This window comes from Mycteria americana, chromosome 7 (assembly GCF_035582795.1).
Source record: "Mycteria americana isolate JAX WOST 10 ecotype Jacksonville Zoo and Gardens chromosome 7, USCA_MyAme_1.0, whole genome shotgun sequence".
Lineage (NCBI taxonomy): Eukaryota > Metazoa > Chordata > Aves > Ciconiiformes > Ciconiidae > Mycteria > Mycteria americana.
Genome location: NC_134371.1, coordinates 50,582,856 through 50,603,805, shown reverse-complemented (window position 1 = coordinate 50,603,805; position 20,950 = coordinate 50,582,856). Strand labels below are relative to the sequence as shown.

The 20,950-nt window shown below is 39.4% G+C and overlaps 1 protein-coding gene across 1 annotated transcript in view; it reads right to left on the bottom strand.

The window, feature by feature from the left end:
- The window catches only part of ABCA4 (ATP binding cassette subfamily A member 4), a 76,479-nt gene that overhangs the window by 16,799 nt on the left and 38,730 nt on the right, over positions 1-20,950 (bottom strand). Inside the window, exons 18-34 of the mRNA XM_075509156.1 lie at positions 17,142-17,214; positions 14,226-14,403; positions 12,740-12,871; positions 12,332-12,471; positions 11,362-11,499; positions 10,901-11,088; positions 10,031-10,121; positions 9,214-9,419; positions 8,741-8,789; positions 7,973-8,214; positions 7,414-7,538; positions 6,037-6,135; positions 4,782-4,971; positions 2,508-2,602; positions 1,495-1,527; positions 225-330; positions 29-103 (exon numbers count right to left, since the gene is read on the bottom strand). Of these exons, the coding sequence (XP_075365271.1) occupies positions 29-103; positions 225-330; positions 1,495-1,527; positions 2,508-2,602; positions 4,782-4,971; positions 6,037-6,135; positions 7,414-7,538; positions 7,973-8,214; positions 8,741-8,789; positions 9,214-9,419; positions 10,031-10,121; positions 10,901-11,088; positions 11,362-11,499; positions 12,332-12,471; positions 12,740-12,871; positions 14,226-14,403; positions 17,142-17,214 (2,160 nt within the window). The remainder of the gene's footprint in view (positions 1-28; positions 104-224; positions 331-1,494; positions 1,528-2,507; positions 2,603-4,781; positions 4,972-6,036; positions 6,136-7,413; positions 7,539-7,972; positions 8,215-8,740; positions 8,790-9,213; positions 9,420-10,030; positions 10,122-10,900; positions 11,089-11,361; positions 11,500-12,331; positions 12,472-12,739; positions 12,872-14,225; positions 14,404-17,141; positions 17,215-20,950) is intronic.

Genomic DNA, 20,950 nt, shown 5'->3' with positions numbered 1-20,950 from the left:
TGAGTAGCAGACTACTTCCAGCAAATACCTTAATATTATCTTCAGTTTCCATGTATTTAAGGAAATTAGAAATTTCTTTAGCAGCAGCCAGTGAAGTTTGTCCCTAAAGTAAAAAAGAAAAGGCTAAAGATCAGCTGTCTGGATGAAATCTGGTGCTGCAGGTTTTCAGCTTTGTAACAATTCTTTAGTGAAGGGACAAAAAAACCAATAAAAATCTTGCTTACCCCTGTCACATTCATCATTCGGCCAAGATCACTTAAAAAATGGACAACTTCGTCTCCAGAAACATGAAGGACTGGGAGCCTTCCTCCTATAGAAATTCCTCCATATCTAACAAAGAGAACAGTATAATCAGTCACTTGTACCACAGACCCAAAACTCTGTACTTTGATGGAAATACTAAAAGTCCATTTAATGTAAGTTTGATTTCTATACATCATATAATTCATGTATAACAATCTCCACTCTTCTTCTAACAAGTTGTATTAGGTCTTTATAGGGCTTACAAATAATAGAAGTCCTATCAGTTTCTGAGGTGTTCATGCCAGGACCCTGAGAAAATTATTATTTAGATAGAAGATTGGGAGAAAACAGTTATTTCTACAGTGCAAAATCTTTAAATCAAGATAATTGACATATAACTGTTTGGACAGCATGGAGGACTGAGGACAGCATGGACCTCAGTTAAAATTTCAGTTGCCCTGAGAGGAGCAGCTATTCACCAATGCTGGTGCCAGCCAATACTCCATAATGATAAATACTATTGCATGAGATGAACCAAAGTCTAATCCCATAGAAAGTAATGTTTGCACATGAACAAGCAGATATTCTGTGAAGGAAGCCAGTCATCCAGCTGCTACCTTTGAAGTGAATTCCTACTGCTGATGAAAAACTAAATAAGTACGTTCTCCAGGCTAATCAGTCATCTTTCTAAGCTTAGTATCTGCAGTGTTGAGATCACACTGGAGTTAGCTGATGCTTCTATGTAAGCATAGAACACTAGTGGAATCTGTTTTATAACTACTGCACATGTTCAGAGCAGGGATGAGGAGCTGTGGTTGTTACTTCTATATTTGATAGCTGGTGTCTAGGTTTCATCTTATCCAGGTCCTTTTTTTGGAGGGTTCATATTTTTCTGCTGCACTTTGAAAGAGCTGCATCAGAGCACCATCGCAATGTAGTACAGTACTGTATTGTAACATTCCATCACGAAGATCCCATTAGTCTGACTCTTGCAGATAATAAAACTGTGATAGTTCCATTGTGTGCCTCAGGCCTTCATCCTTGTGGGGGTAGTCCAAACAAATATAACCCCTTGTCTTTATAAAACCCTTACTGACCCCCAACCTATTTCCCACTGAAGCCATCTCTTTGTTCTGTACTATCTGCTACAATTCCCCTTGTCCATTCAGAGAAACATTGTGAGGCTCCATGGTTAAACAGAAATTCATTGTTCCTTTATTTACCACCATAATCTGTGAATTGGTTTCTTACCTTTGCTCATTGACCCAGTATTTGCTCTTCAAGCTGAAACAGACAAAGAGAATCCTGTCTCTTAATGCACTGAACCAAAGTCAATGGTATTGTCAGGCTTAAATGGAAATTAAAGGTGAATTCCTATGCTTGGCAGATCTCCAGTTTCCCTTAGACAGCTTTTTTTTGGTTGTTGTTTTATTCGCTTTTTTAATTGCTGCTGATTACTTTGAGTTGTGTGGTTGTCTGGACTTTTGGTATTCCCTGCAGTGGGTTTTTGTTTTTTTGTTTTGTTTTGCCTTCTGACATGATTAATCTCCAGCTCATACAGAGATAAGCAAGATTTCTAAAGTGACACATACTGGCTCTATCCTAAATCCATAACGAATTAATTTTAAAAGATATATCTAAAGCAATTATGACATGTGCTAAGAGAAATCAGTCAAAGGCAGCCAGCACACAACTAATATAATGGGAAATTTCAAGAACTCTGCTGGGAATTGAAAAGGTAGCAAGGCCTGAATCAGAAATAATAGGCCATGGACACTGCACAGCTAATTACCATGCGCGACACTCATGCAAGCTGAGGAGCTATCAGTAGGATAGATGTATCTATGTAACATTGTCCTTTGGCTCTTTAGCACTTCTGGGAAGCAAGTGATAATTAACTCAGGCAGATGGTCATGCTGGTGTGGCTACAGTTCTTCAAGGACACAAACTAGTATCTCTCCATGACAGTTCACCATGCTGAGCAGAGGCACCAGTTTTCTCACCAGTTTTACGATTAACATGGCATTCCATCAACATTGAAACTTAGCTCTGCCTATAAAGGAGTACCCGATTATACAAATAGGTATAATTAAAACAATTTAACTCCCCTAAAATGAGCATCTCTTATTCTTACATCAGGAATATGGACATGATGCTCAAGTCTACACAATACTGTGGCACATCAGGTGCTATATTATTATTAAATGAGAATTTCATGGCCAGGTACAAAATACCACATGTGAAAAACAGAGATTCACCCCTACCTCCCTTTTATCAAAGTGGGATATGTTTTCACCAGAAAATCTGAAATATTTCTGTGGGTCAGATCTTGAAGAATTTCTGTGCTGTGCTGCACTCTCTGCAAAGAAAAGAAAACCTAATCAATCACAGTAAACTTTACAGTCTCCAAAGCTATTAAGTAAGTGTCAGGAAAACAGCAAAAGTAGCTTTGGTTCAGAGGAATTGCTCAGGTTCATAGTATCACTGAAATGAGAGTGAAATGAGATGTTTTCTAGCCCAAGCATCCTTACTTTGCTAATATTTCAGAAGAAATCATGAAATCGCAGAAGTTTGTGATGCCTGACACAAAACAGTTGCACTTCACTCTGAAACTTGACCCAAGTTATTTGCAACAAAGGCCAGGGTTGCTCAAGGCTTTTTCTTCACTGTGAAAGAAGGAAGCTTTTCAAATAAATTGAGGTCCCAATAAGGATGAGGCAGTTTTCTATGATTTAGCAAGTTGAAGTAAAAATTAATATGAAAACTTCACCTTCACTAGCACATTAGATAGCTTGAATGAAAATTCCTCTCTTTTTTTGTAATGAAAATGACACAACGACACCTTTGTGAGTCTTCTGCAAGTACAGGGTCACTGTGAAACACAAGACCTCAAACTTGCTCAGTTTATCCCAAGGTAGAATATACTTAAAAAGGTTCCTGGGCAGTTTCAGAGGGCAAAGCTTGCAACCTGAAACGACCTAGTAATGACCTAGAAAGTAAGTCTAATGAACTTTCCAGAAGTTCCTACATTTGTCCACGGAGAGGCAGTACCGGATGACACAGAAGATACATTACAATGGTCTAGGTGATTCTAGACAATACACAGGAAGACTGGTAGCATCCTCATAGTGCCTTCATTAAATGAGCTGTCTATGCTCAGACATACTTCACAATTATTTACATACTGTTGCTTCCCTGGAGACTCAAATGTGAACTGTTTCTTCCTGACAAGTTATACAAAATTATCATATCCTGCAAAATTATCAGGATAATATTATAATAAATATATTTCCCTTAGAGGACTAGAATCCCCACAAATAAACAAACAAATTAATTTTGCATCCTTCTTGGATTTGAAGTTTTAGACTAAATTTCCCTCTCAAATACACTAGTATGCAATTAGCAAAATTCAACTTTGGCTGTCTGTTGGACAGGGATTACTTGGAAATCAGAAATAACTTGGGATGCTGTGAATAAGGTCAGAATATAACCTCTTTATTAATTTCATTTTTTGTTTCATAGACAGGAATTCTACAGGTATTTAAAACAACTTTGCTTTTTTGTTTTGTGAATAGCGATAGAGAAACCAAAGCAAGCTGAATCAGTATTTTTAAGAGATCGTGTCATGGATTTGGATTCAGAAATTGATTAAGCTTGTGACATTAGTGTTAAAACTAGAATTATTTTAGTCATTTGGCTAATGTGTGCAGCCTGGCAAACAGGAATATTTAAGTCAAACGATGTGCACGGTGAGACATTAAATTAGTGAGCTATTACTCTGAAAGTGGCTGCAGTTCTGTTTTCTTTACCTTGTTAGAAAAACATTTAGAAAATGTAAACACTAACAGGCTATAATTTTCCTTTGCTCTTCAAAAGAGCAAGCACATTTTATAAAGGTCACTACTAAGATTGTTCATTGATAGCAACAGGTGGGAACGTAGCTCTAATCTCTTCTCCATACAGCATCAGTGGTTATTAAATTACTCATCTTCATGCACATGCATACAAACATTCATTTTGCTAGCTTAGAACTTTCTTTCTAGAAATGGAACCAAAAGACATATAAAAAAATAATTATTTTGGGTTGACTCAATATTAATTTTTCCATTTTTAATGAGATGACCCCACTCCACGATTTTCAAAATCATGACATTTTTTCTTTCCTTCCTTTCTTCTTTCTCCCTCCTTCCCTTCCCTTCTTTAAAGAAAGGTAATCTTCTAAATAGAATTGTTCTTTGAGGCAAAAAAAATTAAGAGTTTTAAAAAATTATTTGACAAATTGTTAAAATTTTTGTGATTTTCTTCTATATGAAAAGTTTGCAATTTGGATGAAAATAGTAATCAAATTTCATTTAAATCTACAGCTTTTCCAATACCTCTGAAACTGAATTGCAAATTCCAGCAATTCTTACCCCCCTAAAAAAATGTACTCAATTCCATCCATGTATATTGGCATGGCAAGGTACTTGCACACTAATCCCTTTTCCATCACTTGCCATGAAACTTTTCTACAAAGATTTGTGGCGCAGGGACACTACCTGTGGTGGCGGGAGGCCTCCTGCACCTGCAGGGCATTCTGGCAGCATAGTGAGTTTCTTATGAGTGCTGCACTTGCAGGAAGGTGAAGGATTCTCAGGGCTCCACTTTTGGCTCAGCAGGAGACTGCTTAGGTTGGGATGAACAGCAGGTGTGTTCCAGGCAGTTGGCATATTTTTGCATGGGTAGTTCCTGTGTAGAGGAACAGACTCTTTAAGCTGTGCAGAGATACAGTCCATGAGAGCTCACAAATCCACAAAATCACAATGCTCTCAGCAGATGTTCTCCTGTCAGCCCTTATCCCGTGAGTTATGAAAAAGAACATTTTAGGGTACTTGGTAAACATGAATAAATATAAACTTCCCCCACATCTCTGCCAAGTTTACTCTCTTCAGCTTGCAGACAGGCCACTGAAGGAACAAGGGGACTGTGTTTGACCCATTAGTACACATGAAATCTGCAGTGGACACATATAGTTTCTTCTTTGTGAAGAAACTATCCTTTTCCTTGCTCATGCAGTATCTTTTCTCTCTTTATTTTTTAAAGTTTCCTCTTTGTTCCTGCTGTACCAGGCAGAGGAGAGGAAGGGGAAGAGAGAGGAGAGGAGAGGACAGCCAGAAGAATCAGGTTGCTGGATATCATGACTGGGAGAGAGGCAAGAGAAAAGGAACAAACGGCAAAGCAGAGCATGCCAGTGACAAATGCTTCCAAAGCAGGACTCACAGGCAGAGTACGTGGGTAGGACAACAAACCTACCCACTTAGTGGGTTAAAGTAAAAGCTCTACTAACATTGTCCTCCAGAATGAGAACACCTTCAAATCATAGAGGCTGTCCTATTGCTACTTCACAATCTGAGTAATTGCTGAAGCTATTGCTTCCAAACACACCAGTGGGAGCAGGGGGAACCTGAGGGGAATCACACGTGGGAAGTGCCAGGGAAGCTGTGAAGATTTGGGTTTGAGCTCACTGACCTACTGACATACATTTCAAGGTCGCTTAATTCTCAATACAAGGCTACATGAGCTGGCTTCCAGCTAGTCACATTGAGCACTGTGAATCATTCTTAATCCAGTGGTATTGTTGCCTTGCTGTTTGTTTGTTACTTTTGACCCAATATTAGATATTATTGCCAACAATATATCTGAAGCATTTGCTCTAGTGAAAAGTCAAGCCAATTTGTTCTTGTTTCACTACTCAACTTCCACTAGTAATACCCTGCTAGAATCTTATTCAAGAGAGATTAGCTAGCAACTTACGGAAGAGGCTGATTCTTCATGCAGCGATTTCCAAATCCTGGTTTATTCAAGAAAGCATCAGTGAGGGAGACCATCTGCTCACTGCCAGGACGCTCATTGCTAAGGGAATAAGATAGGACTTTCTCTATAATTTTTTTTTTTTCAAACTATTGTACTGGAATACACATAGCAACTGGTGAAGGACAGCCATGTGGCAGAACCAACTGCCCCCCCTCCAAATGCTGATAATTCAATTATTTTATTTATGCAAAAACCCAGAACCCTCCAAGATGGTTAACCTGCTAAAGCAGTGGCCCTTTTCTCCTAATATTAAAGCATGACTTCTGACATAGTCCTATAGCAGTATTCTACAAAAAGTCTTGAATCTGCATTTCTACCCTCTCAGCCCTGTCACGCTCAGTAATCGGAAAATGAAAAACGCATTCTGCATTTTCATTTGCTGAGGCCAGAGACAATGCTGCTAATAGTGAAACGTCTGCAACTAACAACCTAATAACATTAGACTACAGAATATTGCTAGTGCCAAGTGTTACACAAGTATGAATATCAAACCCTGCTCCATACACTATCATGTGTAAATTAAATTAAAGTTTCATGTGAATTTTCAGCATGAAACTCAAGGAAAATGCTTCAAAATTATTGCGTTCAGTTTTGCTTTCTGCTAGTTGTGATCTAGTCTAGGATTTAAACATTGTTTATAAATTTCCCCTGCATTGCACATGTTTTGACTTGGTGCAAGTTCAGTTTTGGAATATGTGGAAGTGTTCAGGAGAGCACAGAGGAATTGTACTGTGACCTGGAGAGAACAGAACTGAGGCTTCTATGAAGAATGAAAGGAGACAAAGTGCTAGTAGACAAAAAAAAAATATTCAGACCCAGCCAAAGGATACTAAGCAGCAGCATTAATAAAACCTAAGAGTGTCTGCTTTCATCTTGTTTCCATAACTTTGCCCAAATACTGTACTAACTATAAATAAATCTACCACAGGTCAGCAGATAGGCTTGAATCTCATTGTTCTCTAAGATTATGAATATAGGACTAGTTCAATGGCATATCAGAAACAGCCAGATTTCTTACTGTCCTGGATCTCCTGCTAGGCAGGATATGTAACTTTACAAGTGTTGAGGTCGTGAACTCAGGTAGGAAGAGGAGAGTATCAAAGATAGCAAGATATTTGAAGGACTATTGGTTAGACATACTAGCAGCTTGCACCAATTTCATGCTATTTTAAATCTGCTGATTCCAGTGGAGTTAATCCTTTTTTATACCGCACAGAGTGAGAAAAACCCAGTAAGACAAGGCCCCATGATCCTAAATGCTAGGGAGAAAAGGGTGTATATATGACAGATGTACTTTTACTCAGTGATTCCTCTTACCTGAAGAAAGTAAACTGTTGTCCATAGATCCAAGGGTGTAAGGTTAAGGCGGGATATTCTCCAAACGGAGGAATAATGACTGTAATTATTAAAGACAGCAACACAAAACTAGCAGGGAGAACAATCTGCAGGGAACATGAAAACGTCACACTAGGTTATTAGATATATGTTGTAGAGTGACACTGTACACAACTCATAATATATATAAGCAAAGGAGGGACAGCAGGAGCACACAGATCAGATCTGGTTTAGCTCCTGAACACCAACAATTTAATTTCCAAAGCTTTCTGTTAAGATTCTGGTTGTCTCAGAACTGTATTATGTTAAAAATAAAATGCTGGGCTAGTAGCGATTGAATCATGAACTTGGTGTGGGTGATAGACTCTAGGCAGAAAGAAACAGAATAAGAGGCAGAAGAGTTGGAATCATAACTAGAACAGTTAGGGACGTTGTTACCCATTTGCGGCACCACTGTTGCTTTGCATAGAGACATTGCTGGGAACAACAGCATTGAGAATGCTGTGGGGAAGAGTCAAGAACAGCAAAAGTCAGTCAATACCTGGGCTAGGAAGTCCTTGTGACTGCGGGAGGCATGGTGGAACCGTTTGATGAGCAGTGCTTTGATCTGCTGATGTACAAGCTGAAAACCTTTATACTGTCGGGACCCTTTGCCTTCATTTTGATCTCCTGCTATGCCTACTGGCATTCGAGAAGTGTCATTAGTTTTCAGTGTGGTTTGTTCAGCTGGTTTGTTCTCAGTAGAAGTTTTGCCAAGAGTAGAACCATTTTCTTGAGTGTCTCCTAGGTTAAGATGAAAAGGAGCAGAGAAGACACTTTATCTCCATACATGAAGGCAGCACAAACATTTTAATGAGCTCCAGATTTTACCAACTGTATATATCACATCACCAGATTGCTTTAACTGCAGCTGCTGCACTGTGGCTGTATCTAGTGGCATCATATAGGTTAACATTCCTCTTACTCAGCAGGATGAACAAGTTAATCAGGTATATAGTTTATGGACTAATGGTCAGCAAAGTACTTTTCATAAAGCTACTAAAACCATTGACATCTGGGGGCTTGACACTCCACTTTTATTTACATAGTTAAGAACCTCATCCAAGCTAAATAAAAGTCTTTCTACTGACTTCATCTTGTTTCACAGATATCAAGTCAGGCCCTAAAAACAGATTATTTGCTGACCAAATTTATTTTGGCAAGAACACCATACAAAGGCTAAAAGTTCTGAGGCTCCTCTTTACTTGGCATTCAGAATACAGAACAGTCCCCAAAAAAGTTTATCAAATACTGATTCATGGATCTATACCTGCTTTTTGCATTCCAGGATCAGCTTCTGCTGTGACCTTTAGGAAAACCTGCCATAGACAAATACATCTCCTGGTTAGGAATAGAACAGGTAATAATCTGACCTCTGGAACACTATACATCATCCTTTAATGCAACAGAAAAAATTTATATACCTTTTCAGTACTCCTGCTTATTACACAATCAGAGGTCTCTTATGAAATACCTCAGAAAATAAAGGAACAAACTAAGATACAAAGACAGACAGATTTCAGGATAATGAGCCATGCTCCACAAGGCTAACATGAAGTAAGGCTTGGATCCTTTCTCTACCCCCATCGCAAAGACTTTCTGAGTTTACCACAGCATCTGTGAATAGGTTTTGAAGGGGATATTAGGAATTAGTAAGATTACATGTTTAAGAACACAAACTGTCTCAGAAAACATTTTGGGGACGGATGGTAAGATCCGCAGATATTTTAATCTGTCTGTTACCTCTTCAAGTGGTGTGTCTGAAACTCCAAAACTGCTGAGTCCCAGGTCATCCAATGTTTCCTCCAGTTCTCTGAAGAGACTGGCATAAGATCGCTGTTTAAAGTGTTTATTGGGCAAAAGGTAAATGAGTTCCTGACCAATGCTTTCAATTAATTTTGCTTCTGGGATATGATGATGAATTACTTCTGCCAGCTCATTCAGATCTCCTGTGAAAAGTCAAAACAGTGTTCAGAGAATGAATATTTAACCATGCTAAGCATGATTTCAAAAGCTGCTGTTTGCACTATACAAAAGCGGACTGCTCTATTACATAACTCACAGATATCTCAGTTAATTCTGTACTAGACTAGGCTATGTTGCTAATTATGCTCTGGAACTATGTAGCAGGAAACTATTTCAGGTCTGTTAATAAAGCACAACAAAGTCTTCAGGAATATCTACTTAAGTTGTTCTCTTATGTAGAAAAGCCAGAACAACTTTTTCTGAGAAAGTCAGTTTTCTTTGCTCTAGATATGCTTCAGTCTTCATTAACTAATTACACATTTTGGTGGAGAGTAGTTCAAAACTCAGTCTATACTTCTAAAGCACACAAACTTCCAGTTCATCATCTGTTCCTGAGACTACATATACATCAGAAAGGGGCAATGGTAAGCAAAACCACAAAGAAACCTTATCAAATTCATGTTACAATACAATACAGATGTTAGATGCAAGTACTGAAGAAGTGGGCCTCAGCAGCATTGATCTGTAAGATGAGATTGCAGCATAACAGGAGACATAGCTATGTGCTGGAATGCCGAACCATCCCACTTCTTACCATCCAGTTCCTGCTCTGGAGCATCTTCTTTGTCTCTCCGTGCACAGCTAGAGCAGGAGCAGGAGCACTGAGATCCACAGCTACAAAGCGACTAGCATGGACAAGCAACAGATACAAAGATGAAAGTGCTTCAGATACACGCAAAACAGGATGCAAGGGTTGTCAGCCTTTGACTGGCTTGAGTCATTGAAAAATATGTCACATCTGGAGCATCGTGAACCTATTATACTGAAAGTCATCTGAGGACTGGATTAAGCAGTGTAGAAAACATAAATCCACCTGCACAAAGCATATCTGTCAGTTCTGAATTGCATGCAAAATATCTGGGGCGATGTGATCACCAGTGGCCATGAGTATACAGATCACGCTGCTACTAAGACTGGAAGCACTACTAACAGCAGAAAGAATCCAGATCCCTACTTCTCAAGCTGTGTGAGACTAGTTTAGCTATGGATAAATGTAGACTCTTCTGGTGTCTGAGCTAGTTACTAGACTACACCATGTTTACAACCAGTGTACTGCAAAAGCAAAAATCAGAAAGACCTGTATGTGGACAAATGCAACTTGATTGGTAAAGTTTAGACATACTTAACTGACAAGAGCAAACTATAGACCACTGAGGGTTTCATATCCACCTATTATTTTCACCTGTCTGGCTGAATTATAAAACCAGAGATTTTTTACAGAGACTCACGTATCCATATAATGTCATGAGGTGTCTTCAAATTTTCTCATTGCTTTCTTCATTTTGAAGTCAGTTTTGTACACAGCCTCAAGCAGCACTTAACTGCTTTCTACCTTGGTGCAGCGCATGAATTACGTATAAGTATTTTTCAGGTTATATGTGCAGGGAGGGAGCTACATACTTACTATAGCCCTTCCAATTCTGGTGTGTTTCATCTTGCGAACAAGAGTGAGATAGAAGCCAGACCCAAAGCAGTTTTTTAGGAATACAGGAGAGCCTGAGCAGAAGAGTTTTCCCTGGGATATGATGGCTACTCTGTCTCCAAGGATGTCTGCCTCATCCATGTGATGGGTTGAGAGGATGATGGTTCTGCCTAGAAGGAAGAAGGAGGAATGTTCAAGGCATGGACTCTCTCTGGAACTCAAAACTGTGCTTAGTTTTTTGGCAATTAATGCACCAGACCCAGGTCCCAGGTTTGTCACATCCGTAGGTATCTGTTCAAAGAATCTTGTTTGCTTATATTCATATCCCACTACTCATGACAGTTTACACAGCAGGCACATGCTGCATCTATGACAGGTTTTAAAACAAACAAACAGACAAACAAACAAACAACCACCTCAATTTCCACTCTCAAACCTGTTACCTGAGCGATACTTCAGCAAAAGATCCCAGATAGATCGCCTGGAATACGGATCAACACCAGAAGTGGGCTCATCCAAGACTACCACTTTTGCTTCGCCAACAAAAGCAATGGCAACAGACAGTTTCCTTTGCATTCCACCTACCAGAGGACAGACACATCCAGGAGTCTGAGATGAGTTACATAAGTGGCAGGGATGTAATTAACACTGCTTTTCAGTGTGGAGACAAACTGATACAAGTAAAACAAAACCCATCCTCAGACAAATATTTCTACAAAGTTAAATCAATAGTCACATTTTTCTTCTGAAGTTCAGAACAGCTTGTTCAAAATTTTATTATTTTTTTAAAATATATTTTTCATCTGTGTTGCATTTTCTGCTTTTTGCCAGAAGCAAAAGCAGGAAGATATGAGATTTTCATGTTCTCATGTGAAACTAGCCAACTTCTATAGTTGCAATCAGGACAAAGTAGTATAAGAACACCTGGCTGTTTATTCAAATCAGCTTTTGAATCTGAAAGTGAAATGCGTTCAAATACATGTGTATTTGTGTATATGTGTATTTGTACCTTTAGAATGAAAGAAATTACTCCTACCACATAACACAGTATTATGGAGTACTGATCCAAACAGTGGAGCAGCGTGATAGTATAATATTTCATTTGCCTTGAAATAATAGAATATTGTATTTTGATTTTTCTTGCACTGATGGATTTTTTTTATATACTCATTTAAAAATAACAGCTTTAAATATATTTGAATTTGTTGTATATTTATAAGAAACAGAAACTTTAGGGGCAGGTTGTGCCAGCTTTACTATTTGTACAGTCCCATTTACTCTTCAAGAGTAAAGACCTTCCCCATGCACAGTGATGTGTCAGAATATGGCTTCAAACATGTAATTCAAACAATAATTGCCCAAAGACAAAGAAAAGGCAGCAGAAAAAACATCTTAGAACAATCCTGTGGGCACCTGACAAATTCTGAGCTTCTTCATTCCTTTTATGGGTGAGGCCCATATCTTCTAGCATTGTTTCCAACTCTTGCTCAGCTTCATCCCTGGATCTCCCTTTCAGTTGAGAATAAAACAAGATGTGCTCTGCTACAGTAAGGCTGTGAAATCAGATAGAAAGGCACCAAGGCAATTTAAATGAATAAGCAGATTTTTTCCCAAGCAGCAATAAATTCACTCTAGCTTTATCTTGCTAAAAGAAGAGGGGCTGCTTTACCCTAAATCTGGATCACAGATCTTCTCTGGGAGAAGTGCCTCAGAGATACATCTACTGCCAGCACAGTAAGAGAAACGATGCAGGCTTTGGGGATGTGTCAAGCACGCAGACTGGAACCCTTATTCTTAAACCTAGTATGGAATGGTACTTACTGATTGAATAAAATGTTGTACTGAGGGCACATGCCTAATCTGTGCCGAATGGAGTCCATGTGAGTCTGAATATCCAGGCCACCAATCAGCACAGTTCCAGAGGTGGGTGGGAAGAGGCCTGTCAGTATTGACCTGGGAAAATAAAATGAGGAAATTCCCACTCTCCTATCTTTCTGTGCCAGATTAGGAAGATGCATTGCATGATTCCACTAGATGGAGCATGATGACTTTTTACTATGAGCCTTGATGAAACAACTCCAGTAAAAAGCATACATATAAATACTCTTGCCCTGCTACAGTGAGAATCTTGTGGATCTGCTAACGTAATTTTTGATACACCTGTCTGTATGGTTCTAGCTTGCATTAAAAAAACTGTTTGGTCAGCTACTCTGTTTCAGAGTAGTTTGTTCAGCATCCTACATCACCCCTATGTACAAATGGGTCATAAAAGAAGCTCACTAGGATCAAGATAGAGAATAATGGTTTGAGGTCTCCAGCCACACTGACTCATGCCCTGGACCTTTATTTTCTGTAAAATGGAAGGGGGCCCAATGTTATGTTGCAAAATGGGTGGAACCTGTTACTAGATTTGAATGAATAATGGATTTTTCAGTTCTGAAAATTTCAAAGCAATAGACATCTTTGTTTTTATCAGGAGAATAGAAAAACATTTACAAAACATTTCAGCTGATTAGAATGCTTTTATTTTGGGTCAAACAAATTCCTTGCAGAACAACTAAAAAATTAAAAGGCAATTTAAAGTGCATTTGAAATAAAAGTCTTTTTTAATTAAAAAACCTAAAGTGTTCTACTAGGAAACTTCATAATGAAACACTTCAGTTCCTTCAACATTTGGTGAACTTGTTACAGACTCATGAAATCTTTTCTTCACCAATTAATCCTATTTTGCCAAATAAAGTTCTGTATAAAGAAAATTAAACATTCCTGAAGTCCAGCTTCCTGAGATGCTAGGATTCTAGGACTAGAGGAACATTTTAATCTGGACATGGATCTTGCATATATGTAACCATTTTGTCTAAAGAGGGCCTGTATTTTATACTCCTTTGCACACAGACCAAAAAATGTGACTGACTTAAAACCAGTTAGACAGAGAAACCAAGAACACGTGGAGTGTGGTGGCTTTCAAATCTTCAGCTCTTTCAGCCAGAAGATCCTTCTCCCTCTTCACCTATCTGGAGTTTGGCCATGGGAAATGAATTCTGGGGGAGATAATTGCTTCCTTCTCTCTAGTCTTTCACTTGTTTGTGTCATACATTGCCTCCCTCCCAGGGTTTTAGCTAATCCAGGATATCTTCTCTTTGCCTAGGGGCTGCATTTCCCTGTCTGGAAAAAACTTGATGTTGTGCATCAAGCTAGCTGCAGGGGTGGTAGAGAGACAAGGGAAGAGCAAAAAGAGAAGACTGCTCCTCAGGACAGAGCAATAGAGCACTGCCCTGGATTTGTTTCTTCTAAAATACAGACTTACATGGTGGTTGTCTTTCCTGCTCCATTGTGACCAAGGAAAGCTGTGATCTGGCCCTCATAAAAAGTAATATTCATCCCATCTACTGCTGGCTTGGGCCTGTTCGCAAAAATCTTCACCAGGTTCTGAATGCATACTCCTGGAATCAATCCTGTTGGCTCAGGCTCAAAGAAGGTATTTACTTGAAAGGCAAGAAATCAAGAATGAAAAAAGAATAAAAACACATGTTTGAATTCCAGTTCTGATGATGACACATGAGTAAGTGCAGAAGCAACAGCACATACCCAGTAAAATACAGCATCATGTGCCAGGGCTGGATTCTCCAGTCACACCAGTACCAAACTGAGGCAAGATTTCTAATTGCGGTGCAATTTATTTAGATTCACCGACGTATCAATGACAGGAGAAGCGGAGCCCAGAATTGTAATGGTCTGTGGAGAGGTAACTTATTGGATCAGGTGAAGCTGAACATGCTTTCTGTTTTCATTGTGTAGCAGTAATATTATTTGGGATTGTTGTCTGTAGATACTTAGATAGGCTGAGAGATTACATTGAACAAGCAGCAGGTTGCCTTTCTAGCCAGGCTGAAATCTGCCATTCAAATCATCTGCCCAGCTGTGCATTCTTTTACCATGATGCTTTAAAAAAACCCAACATTTGCCTTTAATCCTGGTAGGTGAAATTTACCCCCTTACTGAGGCCAGCTCAAGACTTAGGCAGTACCTAACATGAGCACTACATAGGATGGCTTTCTCTCAGGATTAAAAATGCATTATTGTAAATAGCACCATCAGGATGTTTTATTGCATCAGCTTCTAGACAAAACAAACCTCCTTTGAAGTAAATTAAGCCCTTGGGCAATGTGAATTATAGGAGTTGAGAAATTTAAACTAAAGACCCTGTCCACTTTTGTTTACACAGAATGCTTAAAGCTTTGTAGGGAGGCTTGTTTTGCAATTGCAGTTTACTTAAATTGTTCAGTACCCAGCAGGCCTGTGTGGAGAGCAGCCAATGCCATCTGGGTAAAACCAGCCCCACCTCCATCAGTGACTTGTATGACTGTCATTATAAACAATACTTAGGAAAAAGTCCCAAATATGTTGTACAGGAGAGAGCTGTGTATACTACAGAGCAGCTGAAATAATTCATCTAGAATGGGTAGCTTTATTTTAGATAAAATTTTGTCTATGACAAACTTTTCTTTTGCTTTGTGAAGGAATCTAGGTGTCCTTTTACCTTACTGGGCCAAATACAAACATCCCTATATTTACAGAAGTTCACATGGAGTCTGGCTAGATAGTTCTGCATATACTGCCAATTCAGGTACCATCCTCGGTTTTATATGTATCACAAGCTCAATTCATACTTGCCTGCAAGACTCACTGACAAGTTCTGAGGCAAATTCTCTGATGATCTCCCCCAGTATCTGCTTTGCATCACCTGAAGGACACTGGCAGAGGACTGAGCTCCCTTTTTTTGTGATTCCTGTTTCTTCATTCTGATCCTATTCCCTCAGTGCAATTTTGGGCCATTTAGATCTTTCTTCAGAGGTGGCAGCATTTGTGGGGAATGTGGATAGGGCCGTGGTGAAAGCTCTGCTTAAAATGTGTCAAGCAACTAGGACAGATTTACATTGTGTCTGCCCTGCTCTGCTAACCCGTACTAGTATTGGACTGCATTAGAGTTAAGCCATCAGAACTGCTCTCCATTTCCCATCCCATTACTCTTACATGAAGCACTAGCTCTTACAGAAAGCCATTTTGGAAACTGTGTCCTTGAACCATAACAGGTCTGCTCTTGGCTTCTCCACATGTCTACCAGTTCCTGTGTGGCTGGCTGAAAGGGAAGGCAGGCTTTTTTGTGCAGTGATAGGCAAAGCCCTTCCTCTGTGGCCGTGGAGCAGCTGGAACCTGACGAGTACAACACCACAAAGATAAGGCAGTACTAGGAGAAGATTGGCTGAAATAACCTTTGCCCTCTGCCTGTCTTTTTTCTTTTGAAGTCCTGTCCTGTTTCCATTCATCCTGAATGCATGTTTTCAGTGCCTACGTGAGGAGCTCTGATGACCCCACTTTTATCTCTAGCTTTTCAAGAGAGTCAGAGTGGGCCCAGAGCTGTCTGTAGCAGTTACTTTTGCTACAGAATCCACATACATTCCTCTGAGCATCACATATAGAAAACTCTTCTGGCTCCCCACAAAAGAAGACATTGGGACTTGAAAACAAGGCAGGCCATTCAGGAATTCTTAGGTGGTGGCTAATGTCAGCATCAGAAAAGGCTGCATACAGACACACAGCATTTCAGATAAATCCCTTTGAAACCAGCCTTTCCCTACAGATGTAAGACACACTAAAGATAGGCAAAAAAAAAAAGGGGGGGGGGGGGGCCTAGGAGGAAAGAACATTCCTCTCAGCATAAATATTTTTATTGAAGTCATGGCTCTGTTTAATTCCAATAAATCAATGTATGTGTCTCTGAGGCTTCCCTCAGCATGAACACTAACTTGCTATAGAAACAGCCTGCGTTTGCTCAATAAAAAACAAGTTACAGAGTTCTTCTGGAAGGCAGCTCTCTTATGCGTGGTGGCTAAAATATTCTAAGGGATGGTGAATGTAGAGGAATCAGTAAGAGGGGTAGCTGGGAGAGTCAATGCCTCTCCTAAGCTTAGCTCTGGCAGTCGCATGCTGTCCTCTGTAGCCTACTGGGCTCTTGTAGTTTGATTCCAATCATTCCTACATCTAGTTTGTTATGAAGTACAATGAGTATAGTATCTCAGAAGGACTCAGGTTGCTCTCTCCTTACTATTAATTTCATCTTTGTCCTGGACATCTGTCTTAGGCTTCCCCTGCTCGCCGGGTTCTTTTTCTCGTTTGTGTTTACATTGTTTGTTTTTACCATCCTTCTCCCCCTGGTTGTCACTCTTTTCTTCTGGCTTTTCAGGTTCTTCAGATTTCTTTGTTCTGCTCTCATTTTTTCCCCCTTCCATTGTCTTCTGATCCACATGGCCTTCTGACTCTGGACTTTTTTCTATATAAACCAAAAGTAATCAACATTTAATTAACCAAAATTTAATTTCCTCTTATCTCTAGAGGTGCTTTGAGGAAAAGGAGGTAGTCATAATCCTTGAGCTCTCCAAGAGCATTAATTGTCAGTGCTTTACTCAGGTTAGGAACACAGCACTCAAAGCCATCTAGCTCAAAATCTGCTTCACTGTGTCAGGAACAGATATTTAAGGAAGACGACCAACAATTTTGCAATTACAGACTCAGAGTAGAAGATCCTGACTAATATTAGGTACATGCTTAATATTTTGTTAGTGCAGCTCTAGACCAAATTCTTCACCACATGAAAAGAAAGGCCATACAAACATTTCCCAGACTTACAGGTAGTGAGAGAAGAAAAACAAAATGAAAAGGTTAAATGAAAAGCAAACTGCTAAGTTGCTACTTAGATTAAGAGACTAGCTCCAGGCCGGAGTGAACGAGTTAGTATTAGCTTTTGCACAAGAATTTCTGGGTTTCCAATTTGGTCTTAGGCCTTGCTGCCATGAAGGAAAACAGTCACATAAAATCACTAATGGGGACAGGCTTGAAGCAGGAAGAACAGTGATGTAAGAAGAGGGAACCCCTGAAGGAATTGTTTACATAACACAAATTCAAGCTGGCAGCATAGAGTGCAACTAGCAGAATTGTAATTTATCAGATGGCCTAGGACTTAGTTTTGCTGTGAAATTTCACCATAACTTTCTGCTATAAGAAATTTTAGCCTGTAAAACTGTATAAAATTACCTGGTGCACAAATAGCAACATAAACAAGTTCATCACGTCACCTAAAATGGCAAAGTGGGGGATACAAAAGTGCAGTGATAGAAGTAAATTTTGAAAGTACCAAGATAATTTACTAGTTTAGCTTCATTTTCAGCTGTTTCATTTACATTATCTGACATTTCCTTATGCAGTTTTTTTCCCAACACATTAACCAGTTACGATAAATTAAGAAAATGCTTAGTATTACCCTTGAAGGAAAGATATGAGTTGAGAAAAGTTCTACAGTTGTTCACGTAAGCTGAGGCACTGAAGAGTCTTAGTTCTTCAAATAGGTAAGAATCACGTGCCTCCTACAAAGGAATTAATCGGACATGACCTTTCCAACTGTCCCTGCTTGAGAAAACCCAAGGCAGAGTTTTGTAGAAGAGAGGATTAAATAAGTATCAGCACACTTATGCTAGCTGAGATAATCATGAAATAATTTGGAGCAGAAGGGACTTCCAAAGATCTCCAGTTCAATCCTCAAGAAATAGGGCCAATTCAGATCACAGTGACTATCTCCAAAAACGGAGATTTCACAACCTTTCTGAGCAACCTGTTCCAGTGTTCTAACTAACTTGACAATAATTTTTTTCTCATATTGAATCAGAATTCCTGTTTTCCAGCTTACATCCATTGCCTCTCATACTTCCACTAGGCACATCTGAGAAGTCTAGCTCTATCTTAGTTTTCTCTCTTAAGGCTGAACAGACCAGCTTTCTTAGCATCTCCTCGTATGTTATATGCTCCAGCTCCTAATCAATTTGGTGGCTCTTTACTGAGCTCCCTCCAGTAACTCTATGTCTTCCTTTCAATGAGGATCCCCAAACTGGACAACACAGTACTCCAGATGCAGTCTCACAAGTGCTGACTAGAAGGGAAGGATCACTTCCCTTGAACTGATGGCTATACTCCTGCATCCAAGTTCAGGATGCATCTGGTCTTCTTGGCTACACAGGCACACTTGATGGCTCATGTTCAACATGTTGTCAACCAGACCTTTTCTACAAAGCTGCCTGCCAGGCAGGCGGTGGCCAGTATGCATCGTCTTTTGTACTTATTCTATCCCAGACACAGTATTATGCATTTACTTTTGTTGAACTCCATGAGGTTCCTAGAAAGCCATTTCTCCAGCCTGTTGAGATCCCTCTGAAGACCTGCCCTGCGCTCCACTGTTCCCTCCAATTTGGTATCTTCCATAAACTTGCTCATGGTGCCCTCTATCCCATCACTTAGGCTGTTAATAAAGTCATTAAACAGTATTAAGTCCAGTGTCAGTCCCTGTCAGACCCCTGCCACTAATAACTGGTCCCCAGTTATGCTTTGTACTGCTGATCACAATCCTTTGGGACCAACAGTTCAGTCAATTTTCTACCCACTTCAGTGTCCACTCAAGCAGCCTGTATCTCATCAATTTGGCTATCGGAATATTATGTGAACCCATGCTAAAGCCCTTGCTAAAATCAAGTTAAATGGCATCCACTGCTCTCCCTTTCTCCATTGATCCAGTCATCACAGAAGAAAATTAGACTGGTTAGACAAGATTTGCTCTTGGTAAATCCATGTTCATTATGTCCTATCACCTTGTCCTTCATGTTCTTGGAATGGCTTCCAGAAGTATCTACCTCTTAATCTTGCCAGGGACTGATAAGCATCAGCAGAACTAGGATGAGAACTGTGGAAGGGACTGCAAGATTGCCCTGTTTTTTCTCAACAGTGAACTGTTAGATCAGCTCAGCTATCTGATGTAATGTCACCTACAAAATAAACTAGGCTTCGCTTAAGCAAAACATTTTATCTAAGTAATCTAAAAAATGCTATTAAAACGTCATAAAATAAAAAAACTGGCGATAAAGTAGTAGCCATAAACTTTTCTGTTGCTGACCTACCTGAGCAACTGAATATTTTGGGGCTTTCAAGCCTTGTCACAACCTTTAGTTTGGGTACTAAGAAATCACGAGTCCGCCTTGTATTGGAAATATATTAAAGAACACACAGAACTTATGAGGCATTAAAATAACCAGAAAATAGATTTCATTTCTACTAAATTTAGGCTTAAACTAAATAAACAGGAAAAGTTAAAATCCTGTAAGTAACTGTGCTCCATATGTGAGAGATTCAAAGGAGCTCTGGTGCAGGATATGCCCAAATTCCATGGAAAGTCAATGAGATGTACTCGCTGACATCTTATCTGGGTCTTTGGAAATTTTCCGTTCATCTATAAACATGCTGCAAAGTCCTCCTTTGGCTCTTTCCTCCTCCTTCCTATACTGTCAAATTCTAATCTAGTGGGCAGCATTTGCAAAGCCGAAGGAGATATCAGACTCCATAATATCTAAGCAAACCTCCACCATTCTGAATACTCCCACAGCAAGTCTAAAGAAAAACCTGTTCATTCCCTCAGAATGCACCAGAAGGCAAAGCCTCTCCAAAAAACCCACTGTTATAACCTCCTCTTTTCTAATCAAAACGTGAGCAGTGGACATATTATCAGCATGTTCACAGAAAGGTTTAGGTTCATATCATATATCATATCAATAGGTGTCACCCTGAGATGAATCTGCCTTGGCAGCAGTCTGAGTTGATGAAGGGTAAGGGTGGTAATGAGAAGACTGAAGACATTATTTCTTCATCTGTCGTTTTGATTGGTTTCACTATTACCTTGTAAATTTAAGACAGATTTCAAAACACCACCTTCAGCAAGCCTCTATTCCAGACATTAATCATCATTCTGCATTAATTCCTATTTTAATACAATCACCCACATGTTGTTCTTAACTAGTCCAGTATCAATGCACAGAAAAAAAATCTGCAAAAGCAGGACTTTTGCACTGATTCAAGTTGGTCCAAGGGTGGCATCAATTTTGATCTTGCTTAAAGCCCAAAGTAAACAAACTTAAATTAGTGTCAAACTAGATAGAA